Genomic DNA, 14,773 nt, shown 5'->3' with positions numbered 1-14,773 from the left:
GACTTTTGCTTTTAGACTGGGGCTTTGATTATATTGGCTCACTCTAATGCGCGTATTTCAAAACCATCGTCATGGTAAATATATGATAAATTTATTTTTATTTTTTATTTTTTGATAATAAATCTCCTGTCATGCGGATTAGAGATTCTGATTGCAGTCTTTTTTGTGGAATTCTTTTATACAAAGTTTTATAAAGTGATGGACAAAGTAGATCGAGGTTGATCTTTTTGAAATAGAAAGCTAATAAATCAAAAAGTGATCTTAAGCATAAAATGTATGTCATGAACAATATATGTACCTAACTTATTATTAAGAACTTTTTAGTTTATTGATGAATTAATAACAGATAAAAACTTTAAATAACTTCTGCAGGTGTCAAATGCAGGTGTTAAATGGTAAGGCTTTATTGGCAGTTCGTCTTTTTTAACCTGGATGGATGATGTTTAACTTCTGACAGCTGAAACTTTTCTATAGTCCTATTTTTTGTCTCATTTTTCTTCAACTGATATTTGTATAGATCTGTGGAAATAAGAAAAAGTCTTACGATTCCAGCGGACCTTGACGCAAATTAAAAGAGTATATACTGTTAAAAGCTATCAGATATAAACATCATTAACCTTTGAGCAAAGGAGTAGCCTGTAGCTTCGAAAACATTTTTAATTTCCTATTGGAAGTAACTCATCTGTTCGATTTGTCAAATTTAACTTTTTGACATTCCTGGAGGTTTTAAATAATAAGATCAGAATTTAAAGAAAGTATAGGATAAATGCAAGTTTATTTTCGAAAATGCAATTGAATGAAAAAGGTTAAGTTAAGTAAGTTTCAGAAAACAATCAAATTAGAGCACAATATCTCTCGAAAAAATGGCTCCACCAGCTGGAGTTTTTTCAAGAAATTTCAAAGGAGTCAAATCGCAGCTCCAAACTAGACATCTGATATCGCCAAAAACGACCATCACTCTACATGAACCAAATGTGGTCATATTTACTGCACATCTAATCAACCATGTTTCTTTGAATTTAATAACATACATTTTTGTGTTACTTATTTCTTAAATGTTGTTGATTTATTTTTAAGCTTAAGGACTTCAGGGTAAATACCGTGAACTTTACGGATATAGTTACCCATCATAAGCATTCGTATTGGTTTTCTTGTGACCTAGCGCACAAGAATTTCACCTACTTTCAAGACTTTTGTTTGTTAAAATAGTTTGTAAAATCGGGTATTTTTCACTCATTTCTTAATATAAACAATAGGAAATTATTTAAATAAAATTACAACTCTAGTTCCGACGATAGCCATATGTGCTGTAAATCACATATCAAATTTTCAAGTGAATCGGTAGAATAACGGTAACGAACAAATTCGTTTCGAGATAAATGAGTTCAGAGTTTAAATTATAAATAATGTCAAAAACTTATTTCGAGCGTTTACAGTTAATCCGCGATTTGGGCATCGCATAATCGTATGACTTGTAGTACCCGTGGCGTGATGTTTAGTGCGTTGGACGGTCATGCGAGAGCCCTTGGGTTTAAAATATGCCTATGACATCTAAAGTTTTTTTTTCACGGGTACTAAAGGGTGATTTTTTTTAGGTTAGGATTTTCATGCATTAGTATTTGACAGATCACGCTAGATTTCAGACATGGTGTTAAAGAGAAAGATGCTCAGTATGCTTTGACATTTCATCATGAATTGACTTACTAACGAGCAACGCTTGCAAATCATTGAATTTTATTACCAAAATCAGTGTTCGGTTCGAAATGTGTTTCGCGCTTTACGTCCGATTTATGGTCTACATAATCGACCAAGTGAGCAAACAATTGATTCGATTGTGACCAAGTTTCGCACTCAGTTTACTTTATTGGACATTAAACCAGCCACACGAATGCGTACAGTGCGTACAGAAGAGAATATTGCGTCTGTTTCTGAGAGTGTTGCTGAAGACCGTGAAATGTCAATTCGTCCCGTTCGCAGTAATTGGGTTTGTGTTATTCGACCACATGGAAGGTTTTACGCAAAAATCTTGGTGTAAAACTGTATAAAATACAGCTCGTGCAAGAACTGAAGCCGAACGATCTGCCACAACGTCAAATTTTCAGTGAATGGGCCCTAGAAAAGTTGGCAGAAAATCCGCTTTTTTATCGACAAATTTTGTTCAGCGATGAGGCTCATTTCTGGTTGAATGGCTACGTAAATAAGCAAAATTGCCGCATTTGGAGTGAAGAGCAACCAGAAGCCGTTCAAGAACTGCCCATGCATCCCGAAAAATACACTGTTTGGTGTGGTTTGTACGCTGGTGGAATCATTGGACCGTATTTTTTCAAAGATGCTGTTGGACGCAACGTTACGGTGAATGGCGATCGCTATCGTTCAATGCTAACAAACTTTTTGTTGCCAAAAATGGAAGAACTGAACTTGGTTGACATGTGGTTTCAACAAGATGGCGCTACATGCCACACAGCTCGCGATTCTATGGCCATTTTGAGGGAAAACTTCGAAGAACAATTCATCTCAAGGAATGGACCGTTAAGTTGGCCACCAAGATCATGTTATTTGACGCCTTTAGACTATTTTTTGTGGGGCTACGTCAAGTCTAAAGTCTACACAAATAAGCCAGCAACTATTCCAGCTTTGGAAGACAACATTTCCGAATAAATTCGGGCTATTCCGGCCGAAATGCTTGAAAAAGTTACCCAAAACTGGACTTTCCGAATTGAACACCTAAGACGCAGCCGCGGTCAACATTTAAATGAAATTATCTTCAAAAAGTAAATGTCATAGACCAATCTAACGTTTCAAATAAAAAATCGATGAGATTATGCAAATTGTATGCGTTTTTTTTTTAAAAAGTTCTCAAGCTCTTAAAAAATCACCGTTTACCTCTTTCGAGGAATTCACAAATCCTGCAAGAGTTATTTTTGTCCTTTTGTCTGATTAGCCGTTCGGATTCGGCATATAAACTGTAGGTCCCCTCTTTCCTGAAAACCATACTCGTACACAAAAATGGTTAAGATTTGTAAGTCATTAGACTCTAGTTGTCAAAGGACTGTTGAGCCACCTAACGTATTTATTTATTTTCATCGTAGGACCTATACTTAATACAGGTTTATGTTTTCAGAGAAAGGTCAGAACATTTGCAGCACTCTGACCGCAGACCTAATAGGAACCCACGGACTGCTCTCTATTTCCGCATACAAATATTCAAAATATCGAGAAAAAATCGATTTTCTGAAATTTCCCTCAAATGAAACATATACCTATAAGGTATATTGGACTAATTTCATAAGTTAAGAGTTGTCAAAGTATTTTTACCAAGACCACAGCTGTTTTAGAAAAAAAACTAAAACTGCCACTATTTAGCTACCCTTCAGCTTAGTTACTGATACGAGTACATGACGTATCATTGAAGTCAAATAAAAGCCCAATGCTCTTCAGCTGCCTTCGTAATGTATTGAATAAAGTTTGTAGCTTATGAACAAAAGTCTAGATTCATCCTCAGTATCTACCACCGTAAACAAAAAAGCTATTTCCAAACTTATTTTTAAAGAAAGCATGGTCAGATGATACCACTACCCATAAATCCGCACTTTATGAACTATTGAGATCGATTTCGAGTAAAATCAAGGCAAGCATTCTTGTCTTTGCGCATCGTCCTACGCATCACGACGCAGGAGGACCATGAGTGTTGTCCACTAGCATCTATAAATTTTTACAGAACTTACACGTAAAACTGATTTGCTGAGCATCTTATTTCTTCCAGAACGTTTTTTCCAACTAAAATTTTGGCTTAAGCCCACACACAGCACTCACTTTGGAAAAAAGTTATTAATAAGTTGTAAATCAAATTAGACATGTCTTTCGGTTAAGATTGCTAGTTTAAACAGTCTCACCATGTATATCGATTTTTTGCAATTCTATAATTTAAATAATATTATAATGTTGTTGAAATATAAATTATTATCTTAACAACGAAAATGTTCTTCGGACACACCCGTTTTCTAAATGGTATAGGTCTTTCGACTTCTGTTCATTAATCACAGCGTCTTTAGCTCAATTGAGTTATTTGTTTAAGGAACTTAATTAACCCTCCCATTTCAAGTCCAATATATCAATTCAAAACAAATTCTTCTTGCGAATATAGAGAGGTTTATACATTAATTGATGTACAAATTGAAAGAAAAATCAATCAATTGCTTTTCAAATGTCAAATATCCGGAAAGCAATCTAAAAACCAGAGTGAGCCATGCACACAAGATCTTACTTTGTCGGTTATTTTCTCCAACATATCATCGTGCCGACTTTATCGTCGTTGTCGTCGCAGTGGAAATATCTACTCTCAAATTTCGAACCTGATGGAATGTACATACTTACTCGTTATACTGACAAACTCTTAAAATAGACTTTTCAAAATGCAATGCAATTTAAGACATGATCACACTTCTAATATTTTTCTATTGCGCTAATGAGTAATCAAAACTTTGATTAATAATTGATACAACTTGGAATTCGATATCACCTTCACTAAACCGACTTGCGGTCAATACCACTTTAGATCAAAAAAAAATATAAGATAAAATAAAATAAAAGACAACAAACATAAAAAATATACAAAACAAAAAATTATAAATAATAAACAAAATAAACTACAGTCTCTGTGGAGAGGTATGGCACAGTTTTTTTCTAATATTTATATCGCTTTCCTGTATCAAGAAGCCGCATGCTTGTCGTCTAAAAATAGACCCACATTGCGGTATTTGTCTATCAATAAAATAATAATAATAATTATTAGATTAAAATCTATTTGATGATCGCGAAAAAATATAATTTCATTTAATATAAAAACGATAACAAACAAACAGATTGAAAGAAGAATTTACATTATGCATACTTGTGTATGTCATACATGAATGATGATAATGTGTGAGTATGAAAGTGATTTACAAAGTAACATATTTTCGCAAACTCAAGATTTGGTTTCTTTTATTTTACTGATGTTAAAATTCCGAGCACAACACAAAAACCATAAATATGAAATGAAATAAAATATGGTTGTGGATCATTTTACAGTGGTTTGTAGAAAAGTGAATATTGAAATGTTGACATTTTAAGTCGCACGCACATTCTTTTTGACGTTTGTGACATTTATGGTTAGTTCGCTGGCGCTCTTTGACAGCTCTTGTGAATTTGGATCGATTTTCGTTTCAGTGATTTTGACGTTTGTATGTCATAATGTTCATATAAAGATGTCTTAACAGAAAAATAACTTGTTTGGAGGTATAAGAAAATGAATTCACACAAAAAATGAATTGAACTGTACACTAAGTGAAGCTATTTTTTAAAAGATGTAGGAAATAAATTCCCATATTTCAAATTAAGTTATTTGATATTTTCGCAACATGTAAGGAGAAAATTTCGTTGGCAGAACTTGAAAAGAAATGCCATTTTGAAGGACTTGGCGGAAAAAGTCGATTTTTCATCGTAAAAAACTTTTTAATTGGTCAAATATGTATTATTCGTTCTCAAAATCCAGACATTTTTGTTGTAAAGGATTTTCCAATAAAAAGTTTCATTTTAAATTGCTTTTAATTGGACATAAGTCACATTTTATTCTGTCATCTTTTCAAATGTGATAAAATTGCACCATTACTTAAAACGGAAAGTGAAACTCTTTGACAACGTATTGAAATCGTTCAAATCAACAAAAAATCATAGCTTGTCAAAATAAGAAGTAAAGGTCCTAAATGGCTACCCTGGGGAACTCCCGATTTGACAAGAAAACGACTAAAAAAAAAACTTCTAAATTTAACTTATTAAGATCCATGTGATGAATTGAAGATGAAACCCAATCGCCTTCAGCTTAAAAGTTATAATATCATGAGAGAAAGTTGAGCTCTTGAACGATTTATTGGGTATTTGAGCGCTTATGGAAAAATGCAAGTTGATAAGTAACTGTCGAACGTTTGCACGTAAAACCGTACATAATTAAAATTTTCCAAGAAAAGTTATTTAACTGGTTATTTCTCAAAAAGGTGATCGCAATTTAAAACGACAACGCTTTACAATCGATTTAAGCTAGAATATGAAATTCGAGATTTGAGGACAGCCGCAAATGTGCAAATTGGCGACGAAAATTTCATGAAAATGCTAAATATGGTGTGGAAACCTAAAATGTGGTCGCCAAGTGACTAATATCTTTTTTTTTAATTCTAGCGACAAACCTTTCAATTTTCAATGAAATAAACATCCATCTATTGCTGTTTAAAATTACTTGTTTTTTTTTGCAATATCAAAATTAAACCTCTCAATGGAAATCCTGTACATATTAAGATGTTTAAATACCCAAAAAATGTTAAACAAATCATTTATTCATGTTTTAAGTGCAACAAAAAACTATCTTCAAAAAATAAAACTCAGTGTCAACTTACACAATTTTAGCGACTATTTGGAAACATTCCAAGTCACGTAGAAGATTTGTCGGCAATATTCTTTTCATCAACTGCACTTTAAATGCAATAAAATAAAAATCATCCTTCAAAATATTGCCAAACGATGATTTGTATCGTCTAAAAACAACGACAGTAAAAAATTGTACACTCTGGCGTATGTGCACTATTTTTGAATAGATTTAATTTAGAAGTTTTCTTTTTGTAGAACATACTTTGGTTTATTGTTTTTTGTGTTTAAAAAAAAAACTAAAGATATTCAAACTTCCGTAAAACCAAATATATATTATTAAAGGTTGTCTCATGACTCAGCTGCTAACACTTTTTGATTTCTAGATCAATAATTATGTAACAATTTTAACATGTTTTCTTTTTTTTATTCAACATGGTACTCAAATAATTACCTGAAATTATCCCCACTTTTATGTGTCCACGTATATTTCTTCTTTCTAATGCTAAGCTCCTTTGGTTTTGCAAATATCAATTTTATACTCGTATTTCTATACGTTAAATTAAATATGCTTTTAAATCAATATACAGTAACCGAAAACTAGCAATTATCTCTGACGACAACAGCTACTTTACTCTCATGGACCTGACTGATTGCTTCGATCAACATTATAATCAAAATATAAAACTCTATAAGTATAAAATGTATGATGATAATCGACATTTACATACCTCGGAAATAAATAATTGCTTGCTATGTACCGGCATTTATGCATAGGTAGTGTAGATCTTATAGATCTGCGTAGATCGTTTACAGTTTTGGTGATGAAAGGTGCCTTGATTAATCTTGACTACAGGACGCACTGCACCAAAGATGTGAATAAGAACATGAATAATCTAATGCGCAACATTAAATCCATTCAGAAATCGCATTGAATTAATCTTTAAAAACGCAGTAGCTACTTTAAATATTTTGTTTAATGCCTGGTTGTTCCAAGAACGATTTGAAACAAAATATAAAGAAAAATGAAAGTGCATCTGATTTGAAAGGAGAACATTTTCCTTTAATAAAAAAAACTGGGAAAAATATTAAGAGTAAATGTGTTAGAAAAAATGTATCAACATTTTTATTTCATTTCATTCATTATTTAAGTAATTAAATTAAGTTTATTGAAAACGAATTTCATTTAAACAAATGACAAAGTTTTAAAGAAATTAAAAATCATGTATCACAATGATATAATTAATCTAAAAGAAACCAAATAGAACTTAAAAATAAAATATTTAACATAGACTGTTGAAACCAGGCATTAATGTACAAATTAAATGAAGTAGATAATTTTCATATAGGCAACTACATTTATGTGTAATTAAATTGAATGAGATTTAATGTAATTATTTTAATTCAAGTTTTGACAAGTGCCAAACGATTTCTTCTAAATCAAGAATTAACCAGCATTGTACATTGATATGAAGTTTGATTGATTGATATTCTAACTACATGCTCATAGTATTTTTGTTTATAAAAACAAAAAAACTAAACTTTTATAATATCTTAAACCAGTTTTTGAAACCTATTAGATTGTTTTTTTCCTATGAATATGTTTAAGAGTTTAATTGATGTTTGGTGTTAAAAATTTCAATTTAAATGGGCGGTATATTTTAATTTTCACTTAATTTGTGTTGTTTTATATTTATGTTTTTTATTTCTTCTTCTCAACAAGTTACTAAAGTTATAATCAAAAAAAAAAAACAAAAGTTAATTTGTATAATTTAATATTGTTTTTTTATTTCTTTATTGCAGAATGGATTTGTTAATTGCGATAAAGAGAGCTGTCCACATATTGATGATTGCTATTTGCTGGATCCAAAGGCATCAGATACCTGTTGCAGGAAGTGCAAAGGTAAGTGATATTAAACATTTTTCATATTACTAGAAAAGAGGCTGGATTGTGTTCCCGTTATGTCATTAAGACCAAACACAACTAGTTTTGATCAGTCCAATTAATTTTTATTAAATTTGCTCAATCATTTTATTTCCTCAGTTTGCTTTTTTTATTATAACGAATATATTGTTGTATTGTTCCTTGATACAAATATCAGGAATTTACTAGATGTTGTTTAGAAGAATCCCAGCAGACATATTTTAAAGGAAAGTCTACTGATATGATAGTGCATGAGGTAGTGCACCCCATTGAAAAGACCTTTCAATATAAACAATTTACGCTTGCAAATTAAATCCATTCAGAAATCACTAAATCACTTCAAGATGGAGGATTTTGTATAAGAATAGATAATGTATAATGATGTGATAGAAGCTACAGAAGAATTCAAGCTTCATTAGATAATACAATCTCTCATGAATATGTCAGTTGAGGTACACGCCAGGGCAGTGTTCTCTATCCGCTTCTATGGATTTTAGTCATGAATAAAATTATCCTTAAGTTAAAAAGTCGTGGTGTGTAGACGGTAGCTTATGTTGATGATTTGGTTTAATTGGTATTGGGAAAGTTTGTCACCTTGTTAAGCGATAAGTTCTAAAAATGGGTTAGAAAATAGGCCAAAAGTAGTGAACTAGGTAGAAATCAGAACAAAACTAAACTGATGTTCTTTACTACCAAAACAAAAATACCTGCCTTCACTCTACCCCGAACGGTCAAATCCTGTCCTTTTAAACTGAAACTTAAAAACTGAAAAAAGGGTTAAAAAGACCGTTAAAGCCTTTAAATAAATATTTTTTTCAAAATCGGTCCTTCAATCGAAGATGATTTTGTGGCCTTACGTAGACATTGTATCACCTATTTTCTCATATTTTCATCGGTTGTGTGGCGGCTAGCACTTAGCAATAAACACAACATCGGAAAACTAAAAAAGGTTCAAAAGATAAGCTAAATATTTTGCTGTACCTTCTACGAGTAGACCAACACATTAAATATATAGTATCGTTCAGCGCACTAAAGCTTAAAGAATTAAATTGTTGGATGTCCAGACCCCATGGACATAACAATATTACAGAACTAATTCCATTGGATATTCCTGCAACAGACATCAACTGTTGCACCTCTGTCTTGAACTTTAGTAAGGATTTTAAAGTAATATTTTGTATCACAAAGGATTGTATGATGACGGAAAACGTCGATACCACTATACTTACTGACGGGTCAAAGATGGAGTGTGGGGTTGGGTCAGGAATCTTCATCGAGTCCTTAAATGTCTCTAGGTCTTTTCGGCTACCTGATTTTGCCATTCTTTTTTCAAACTGAATTACTAGCAATCAGAGAAGCATGCAATTCCAATTCTGAAATCGAACTCAAACCACTCACCCTTACTAGGGTTCCAGTACATCGTGACATTAATAAAAAAAAAGCTGATCAAGGAAAGGATCAGCCTTTCATAGTTAAATAATATTCTTTTATTGTTAACTAAAAGGGAAAGAAAAGGAGAGCATTCAGCAACGTTAGGCATTCCTCAAAATATTTACTGCCGTAGTTGCGGAGACTTACCTGAAGGGGAAACTATGATTCACTTTCTCTGTAAGTGTCAGCTTGATCAGTTCTAGAATGTCTACTTTCGGAATGTCAACGATCTTGATGAACTTTCCGAAGTTATAATCAAAGACGTGATTTAATTTCTAAACCAAATAAAATAGCTCTAGCATAGCTGTAGAGTCGTTATATGAATCCGAGTCAAAACGGCGCTAATGACGTCGAGTAGAAAAGGCTGTCGATGACTGGTTGTTGACCCAGTCGTGTATTTTATTTAATATCAAAATTAAACCTCCTTCTGGAGAACCTGGTACTCGTATTTCCACTTAGATCATAATGCCCGATGGTCATTTGACAGTTTTAAATAATTTTAAAAAGTTTTTATTCTGGCTTCAAACAAAAATTAAGTTTTAACGTTAAAAAAATAAATGACTTTCCAAAATTGTTGATAAACAATTGAACTAAAATTAAGGTAAAGTGATCATGTGATAAATTGAACTTATTTTTCTTCTACACTTAACGTAACTATCATAATAAAACCTTATTCTCATTCTTGTTAATTTAACAAAAAAAAAACAGACTTAATTTTCATTGATTGAATTTGTTGCTGGGGCATTGCATTTTTGTTTCTAAAATTTTATGTCACATTAAAAATATGATTTATATGCAATTTTTATAAATGTTGGTAATTTTACGGTTGTTATCAAATAAAAATAACACAAAGTGTGGCAAATGCCACAAAGGTTATTGTCATAATTTTTTAAGAGCTTATCTTAATTCTTTTAATAATATGTACTTTTAATTATTACCAAAAATAAAATAAATAAAAATGATTCACAAACAAAAACAGTGGAGGGTGTGTTTTTGCATTGTTTTCATTTAAAAAAAAAATAATAAAATTTGATTAGACATTTTTTAAGGCCACACAAGTGTGAAATTTAATGGTATTTTAAAGTTAAGAAATTTCAATCGATGAATTAGCAGACAAAATGTAGTTTCTTTATCAATATTTGGAACAAAAATTGTTCACAGACGCAAGAGTTGTCAACACCAAAAAATTCGGAGCATAGCGATACTTCGCTTTTTGACGTATGTTTTTTATCGGCACAAACGTCATTAGAATTGAAATTTCTCGCCATATGCAATTAACCGATAGGATGATGACTTATGGGCCACCTTATTTTAAAAGATAGTAAATTAAAAACATGTGTGTTTGATATTTAATTGGTCTTTGACAAATAAGTCAAAGTATAAAAAATAAATCTAAACAAAAATTCAACTTTTTAGAAAAAACCTTAAGACATTTATTAATTATATTGCATGTGTGTTTGTTTTTCTTGCAGGTTGTGTATTTAAAGGTATCACCTATGCCAGCGGTGCTGAATGGACAGATCCTGAAAATCCTTGTTTAACATACAAATGCATTGCAAGTGTCATAACAGAAACAACAATGAAATGTTACACACAATGTGATAATAATCAAATAATGCCACCACGGCCTGGAGAATGTTGTCCAACTTGTTGGGGTAAGTTCAAAGTTTAACATATCCATTTTTTTCCTTAGATCTCAAATTGTTGAAGGTTTTATTTAAAATGGTAGAATTGGTAGAATTGGCAGTCAATTCCTATTTCTGAGTACTTCGTTTGAGTTATAAGTTTCTTTCGAAGCAATTAAATCCTTTCTTCTTCTTGATAAATACGATTTTACAAACATTTATTTTATAGCGCCTTCTTTTTCCAGGGGCAAACTTCAGTTTCATTTAACCAGTTTCATTATACCTACCACCATATCTAAGATCCGTATTATATTTATGTTGGCTTTAAAATTTTGAATTACCATCAAAACTTAAGCTATGACAATAAATATCTGTTAGTTCGAAAATCGATACAAAATTTATGTCTTCAATAAATTTTGATTATTTTTAGTTTAGTTTGAGAATAAGCTTCAAACATACCTTCACTATAATAATTGTCATTAAAATCAATGTTTTTATTTTTCTCTAAATGTTTATGAGAATTTTATTCATATTTAAAAGATTTTAATTCAAGATAAGTTCATTGGTTAAAATTTTATTCAAATTAATTAAATCGTGTGCAACGATATTATTCTAATGTTCAGCGAGATGCTGTGGGATATTTATTGCATTCGATATTTATGTTTTAGAGTTTATTTTTTCTGAACTTATTTAACGTTACGTGATTTGAGGTTTAAATAAAGAGTGGATTAAATACAAATTTCCTTATCAAAATAAATTAAATCAATTTTGTTCAATGTAGCAAGAATTTCCCATTAATTATGGTTCAAAAATTGCTTTGGGAGAAGCTTATTCTATAACTTCAATTTTTCAAGAACTTTGTTGATTGTTTCACGTAAGCCTTGTAGATCGTTTTCAAATTGTTGATATAATAAGGGTCCTTAACAGTAACCTCTAAAAAAAGGCAAAATGCGTAAAATTACAGCCTCCGAAGGAGATAATTCACAGGACAGCTAATAATAGAATTTGGGAGTTTGGTGCACCAAAGATCGATTGTATCTGTCGATTTGTCTTGCTTAAAAGTTTGAAGGTTTTCGTGTTTTGTTAAAAAAGTTATCAGTTAAATTCTTCTAAAAAATTTAAAAATCAATAACGATATTTTGCATAGTGAAATAGTTTCGATTTCAAAATCTATTTTTGTTAAGAGATTTTTTAGTCGTTAACCAATTTTTGCCAATTTTAGTAGCATTTCTTAAAAGTTCTTATTTCTTGAATAAACAAATACAAATTGTATGAATGGAACTAATTTGAAGTCAATAACTTCTATTGTTCACGTGATAGCAAGAACCGAACATCACTTTACCAAATGTTCGTACTGTTTCGTAACAGTAGATTTAATTTTATTTATGAAAAAAAAACGGACTTTTGTATTTTTATCAAAAATTCACTGAAAGTCGAAGATAATACTTTATGTAAGATAAAATAAGTTTGAAACCAATATTTTTAATTTTTGAAAAGACATTTGATTTTTCTCAAAATTGTACACAATATTAAAAACAAAATTTCTTATCAGAAAAAATAAACTAGAAGCCATAATCTCAAATTTTTTAAAAAAATATTTGAGTCGAAATTCAATTATTATCAACTTTTAGTTATGATTTTTTTTTATGTTTTTATTTTTTGTAAAAAAACTGTCAATTGTCTTTTTCTCAAAATTTGACCACATGTTAAAAACGTCATTTTTCGTTGCACAAAATTGTTTGAAAGAAATCATTTTTTATTCGTAAGAATTTCGTAAAAAACGTAACTATTTTTCATTTTCTCAAGATACTTGAGTCAAAAACGATTTTCATTAGTTTTTAGTTGTTTTTTTTTTTTAAAAAGATTAGATTTTCCTAAAGAAAGAAAAAATAAAATCTTACACATTTATCATATATTACAATAAGTTTGATTTCAATGTTTGCTTTTGTTCTATTGATATTTTACTCGAAACCCAATTGTTCTTGCATTTGCTGAAGGGTTTTTTAATTTAAAAATAAAATTCTAAAAGGATTTTTTAAGTTAATTCACGTTAATTTATTTGTATTGAGTGAAATAATTTTGAAAGTCAGTTTTTATCAATTTTTTTTATTTTTTTGTTTTTATAAATAAACCTTGATTTTGATTTTTCAAAAATTGTTACCAGACAAAAAAACAATGATTTTTATAAGATAACATTTAGTTGGAGCTAATATCCTTAATTGTTGGTTAGATATTCGAATTAAAAAAAAAAACACTTTTTACCATCTTTTTGCAGTATTTTGCTTATGTTTTTATTTTGTGCACAGACAATTGTTACTTCGATATTTTCTAAAAATTTTGCGAGATTTAAAAACGTTATATGTCGATTCATAAAATTATCTTAGAGGTGATATCATTTTTTATTGGAAAAATATTCAAAATGACAAATTTTTGCATTTGTAAAAAAACGACAGTTGAATTGTTTTCGAATTCATAACAATTAACATTAGTTTTATCGAAGACTCTAGCGTTTTTGGTTTGAGAAACCAATTGGGTCAACCAATTTTCACTATGGAAAATTGGAAATGTGCTTCGCAAGAAAAGACGATTCTGATTCAAGACCCAAACTGTGAAGTGATAACGAAGTAGATGGTCGTGCGCCTTCAGTAGCTTAATCAATTAGATTTTGTTAAATGATTCATGAAAACAGTTTTACATTCTAGTCTATAGAAGGATTTTTTTCAAATGATGAAATGGGTTCACCACACTTGGTTTGAAAATAAGTTTAAAATACTCCCGAAAATTCAATCTATTTCGTTTCAGTCCGCGGAGGTATGTCATGGTACAGGCTTCCTATTACGATTCGACCCGAGTTGTAAAAGGATGCACTAGATAGTTCACCCAGTGCATTATTATATTTCAATAAGAAAAATATTTAAAAAAGTGAGGGAAAACAATTATTTATAACATATGTACATAAATGTTGATATTTTGGGAATGAAAGAAGTTACATGTGTTCATACCTCCTATAGTGCAAAAAGCTCTATGTTCTCGTACTCGTGATAAACATATGTCAAAATAACAATATCATTCGGTCTATCATCTTTTATGAGCTCTAACCATTTATTTTAGGACTGTAATTCCATACGAAGCATCTCATTTAGAATCGTAGTCGTATATAAGAGTTTTATTGGACTTTGCTTCTTTCTTTATGAGCCAATTTATTATTTGTCTTTTCATGATCTTCCTAAAGAATGGTACACACAAGTTTCTTTTTATAAGTCATAAAATCGTCCATGTACTGAACCTTGTACAAAACTATGTCCTCTTTACACAACTAACCCCTATAAACATTGACGATTATAATAAAGCGAGTGTAGTTCAATCGAAGAATCTATAAAAATCAAAGATTCGAAAT

At 30.6% G+C, this 14,773-nt stretch overlaps 1 protein-coding gene across 3 annotated transcripts in view; it reads left to right on the top strand.

Annotated features, from left to right (window-relative positions):
• LOC129948924 (BMP-binding endothelial regulator protein) overlaps positions 1-14,773 on the top strand; it is a 168,152-nt gene that overhangs the window by 139,620 nt on the left and 13,759 nt on the right. For all 3 annotated transcript variants that reach the window (XM_056060075.1, XM_056060074.1, XM_056060073.1), the window contains exons 5-6: positions 8,200-8,299; positions 11,224-11,406. In XM_056060075.1, the coding sequence (XP_055916050.1) occupies positions 8,200-8,299; positions 11,224-11,406 (283 nt within the window). The remainder of the gene's footprint in view (positions 1-8,199; positions 8,300-11,223; positions 11,407-14,773) is intronic.

This window comes from Eupeodes corollae, chromosome 3 (genome assembly GCF_945859685.1).
Source record: "Eupeodes corollae chromosome 3, idEupCoro1.1, whole genome shotgun sequence".
Taxonomy (NCBI): Eukaryota; Metazoa; Arthropoda; class Insecta; order Diptera; family Syrphidae; genus Eupeodes; species Eupeodes corollae.
Note: the sequence above shows the minus strand (reverse complement) of the source record. Positions and strands in the feature narration are given on the sequence as shown.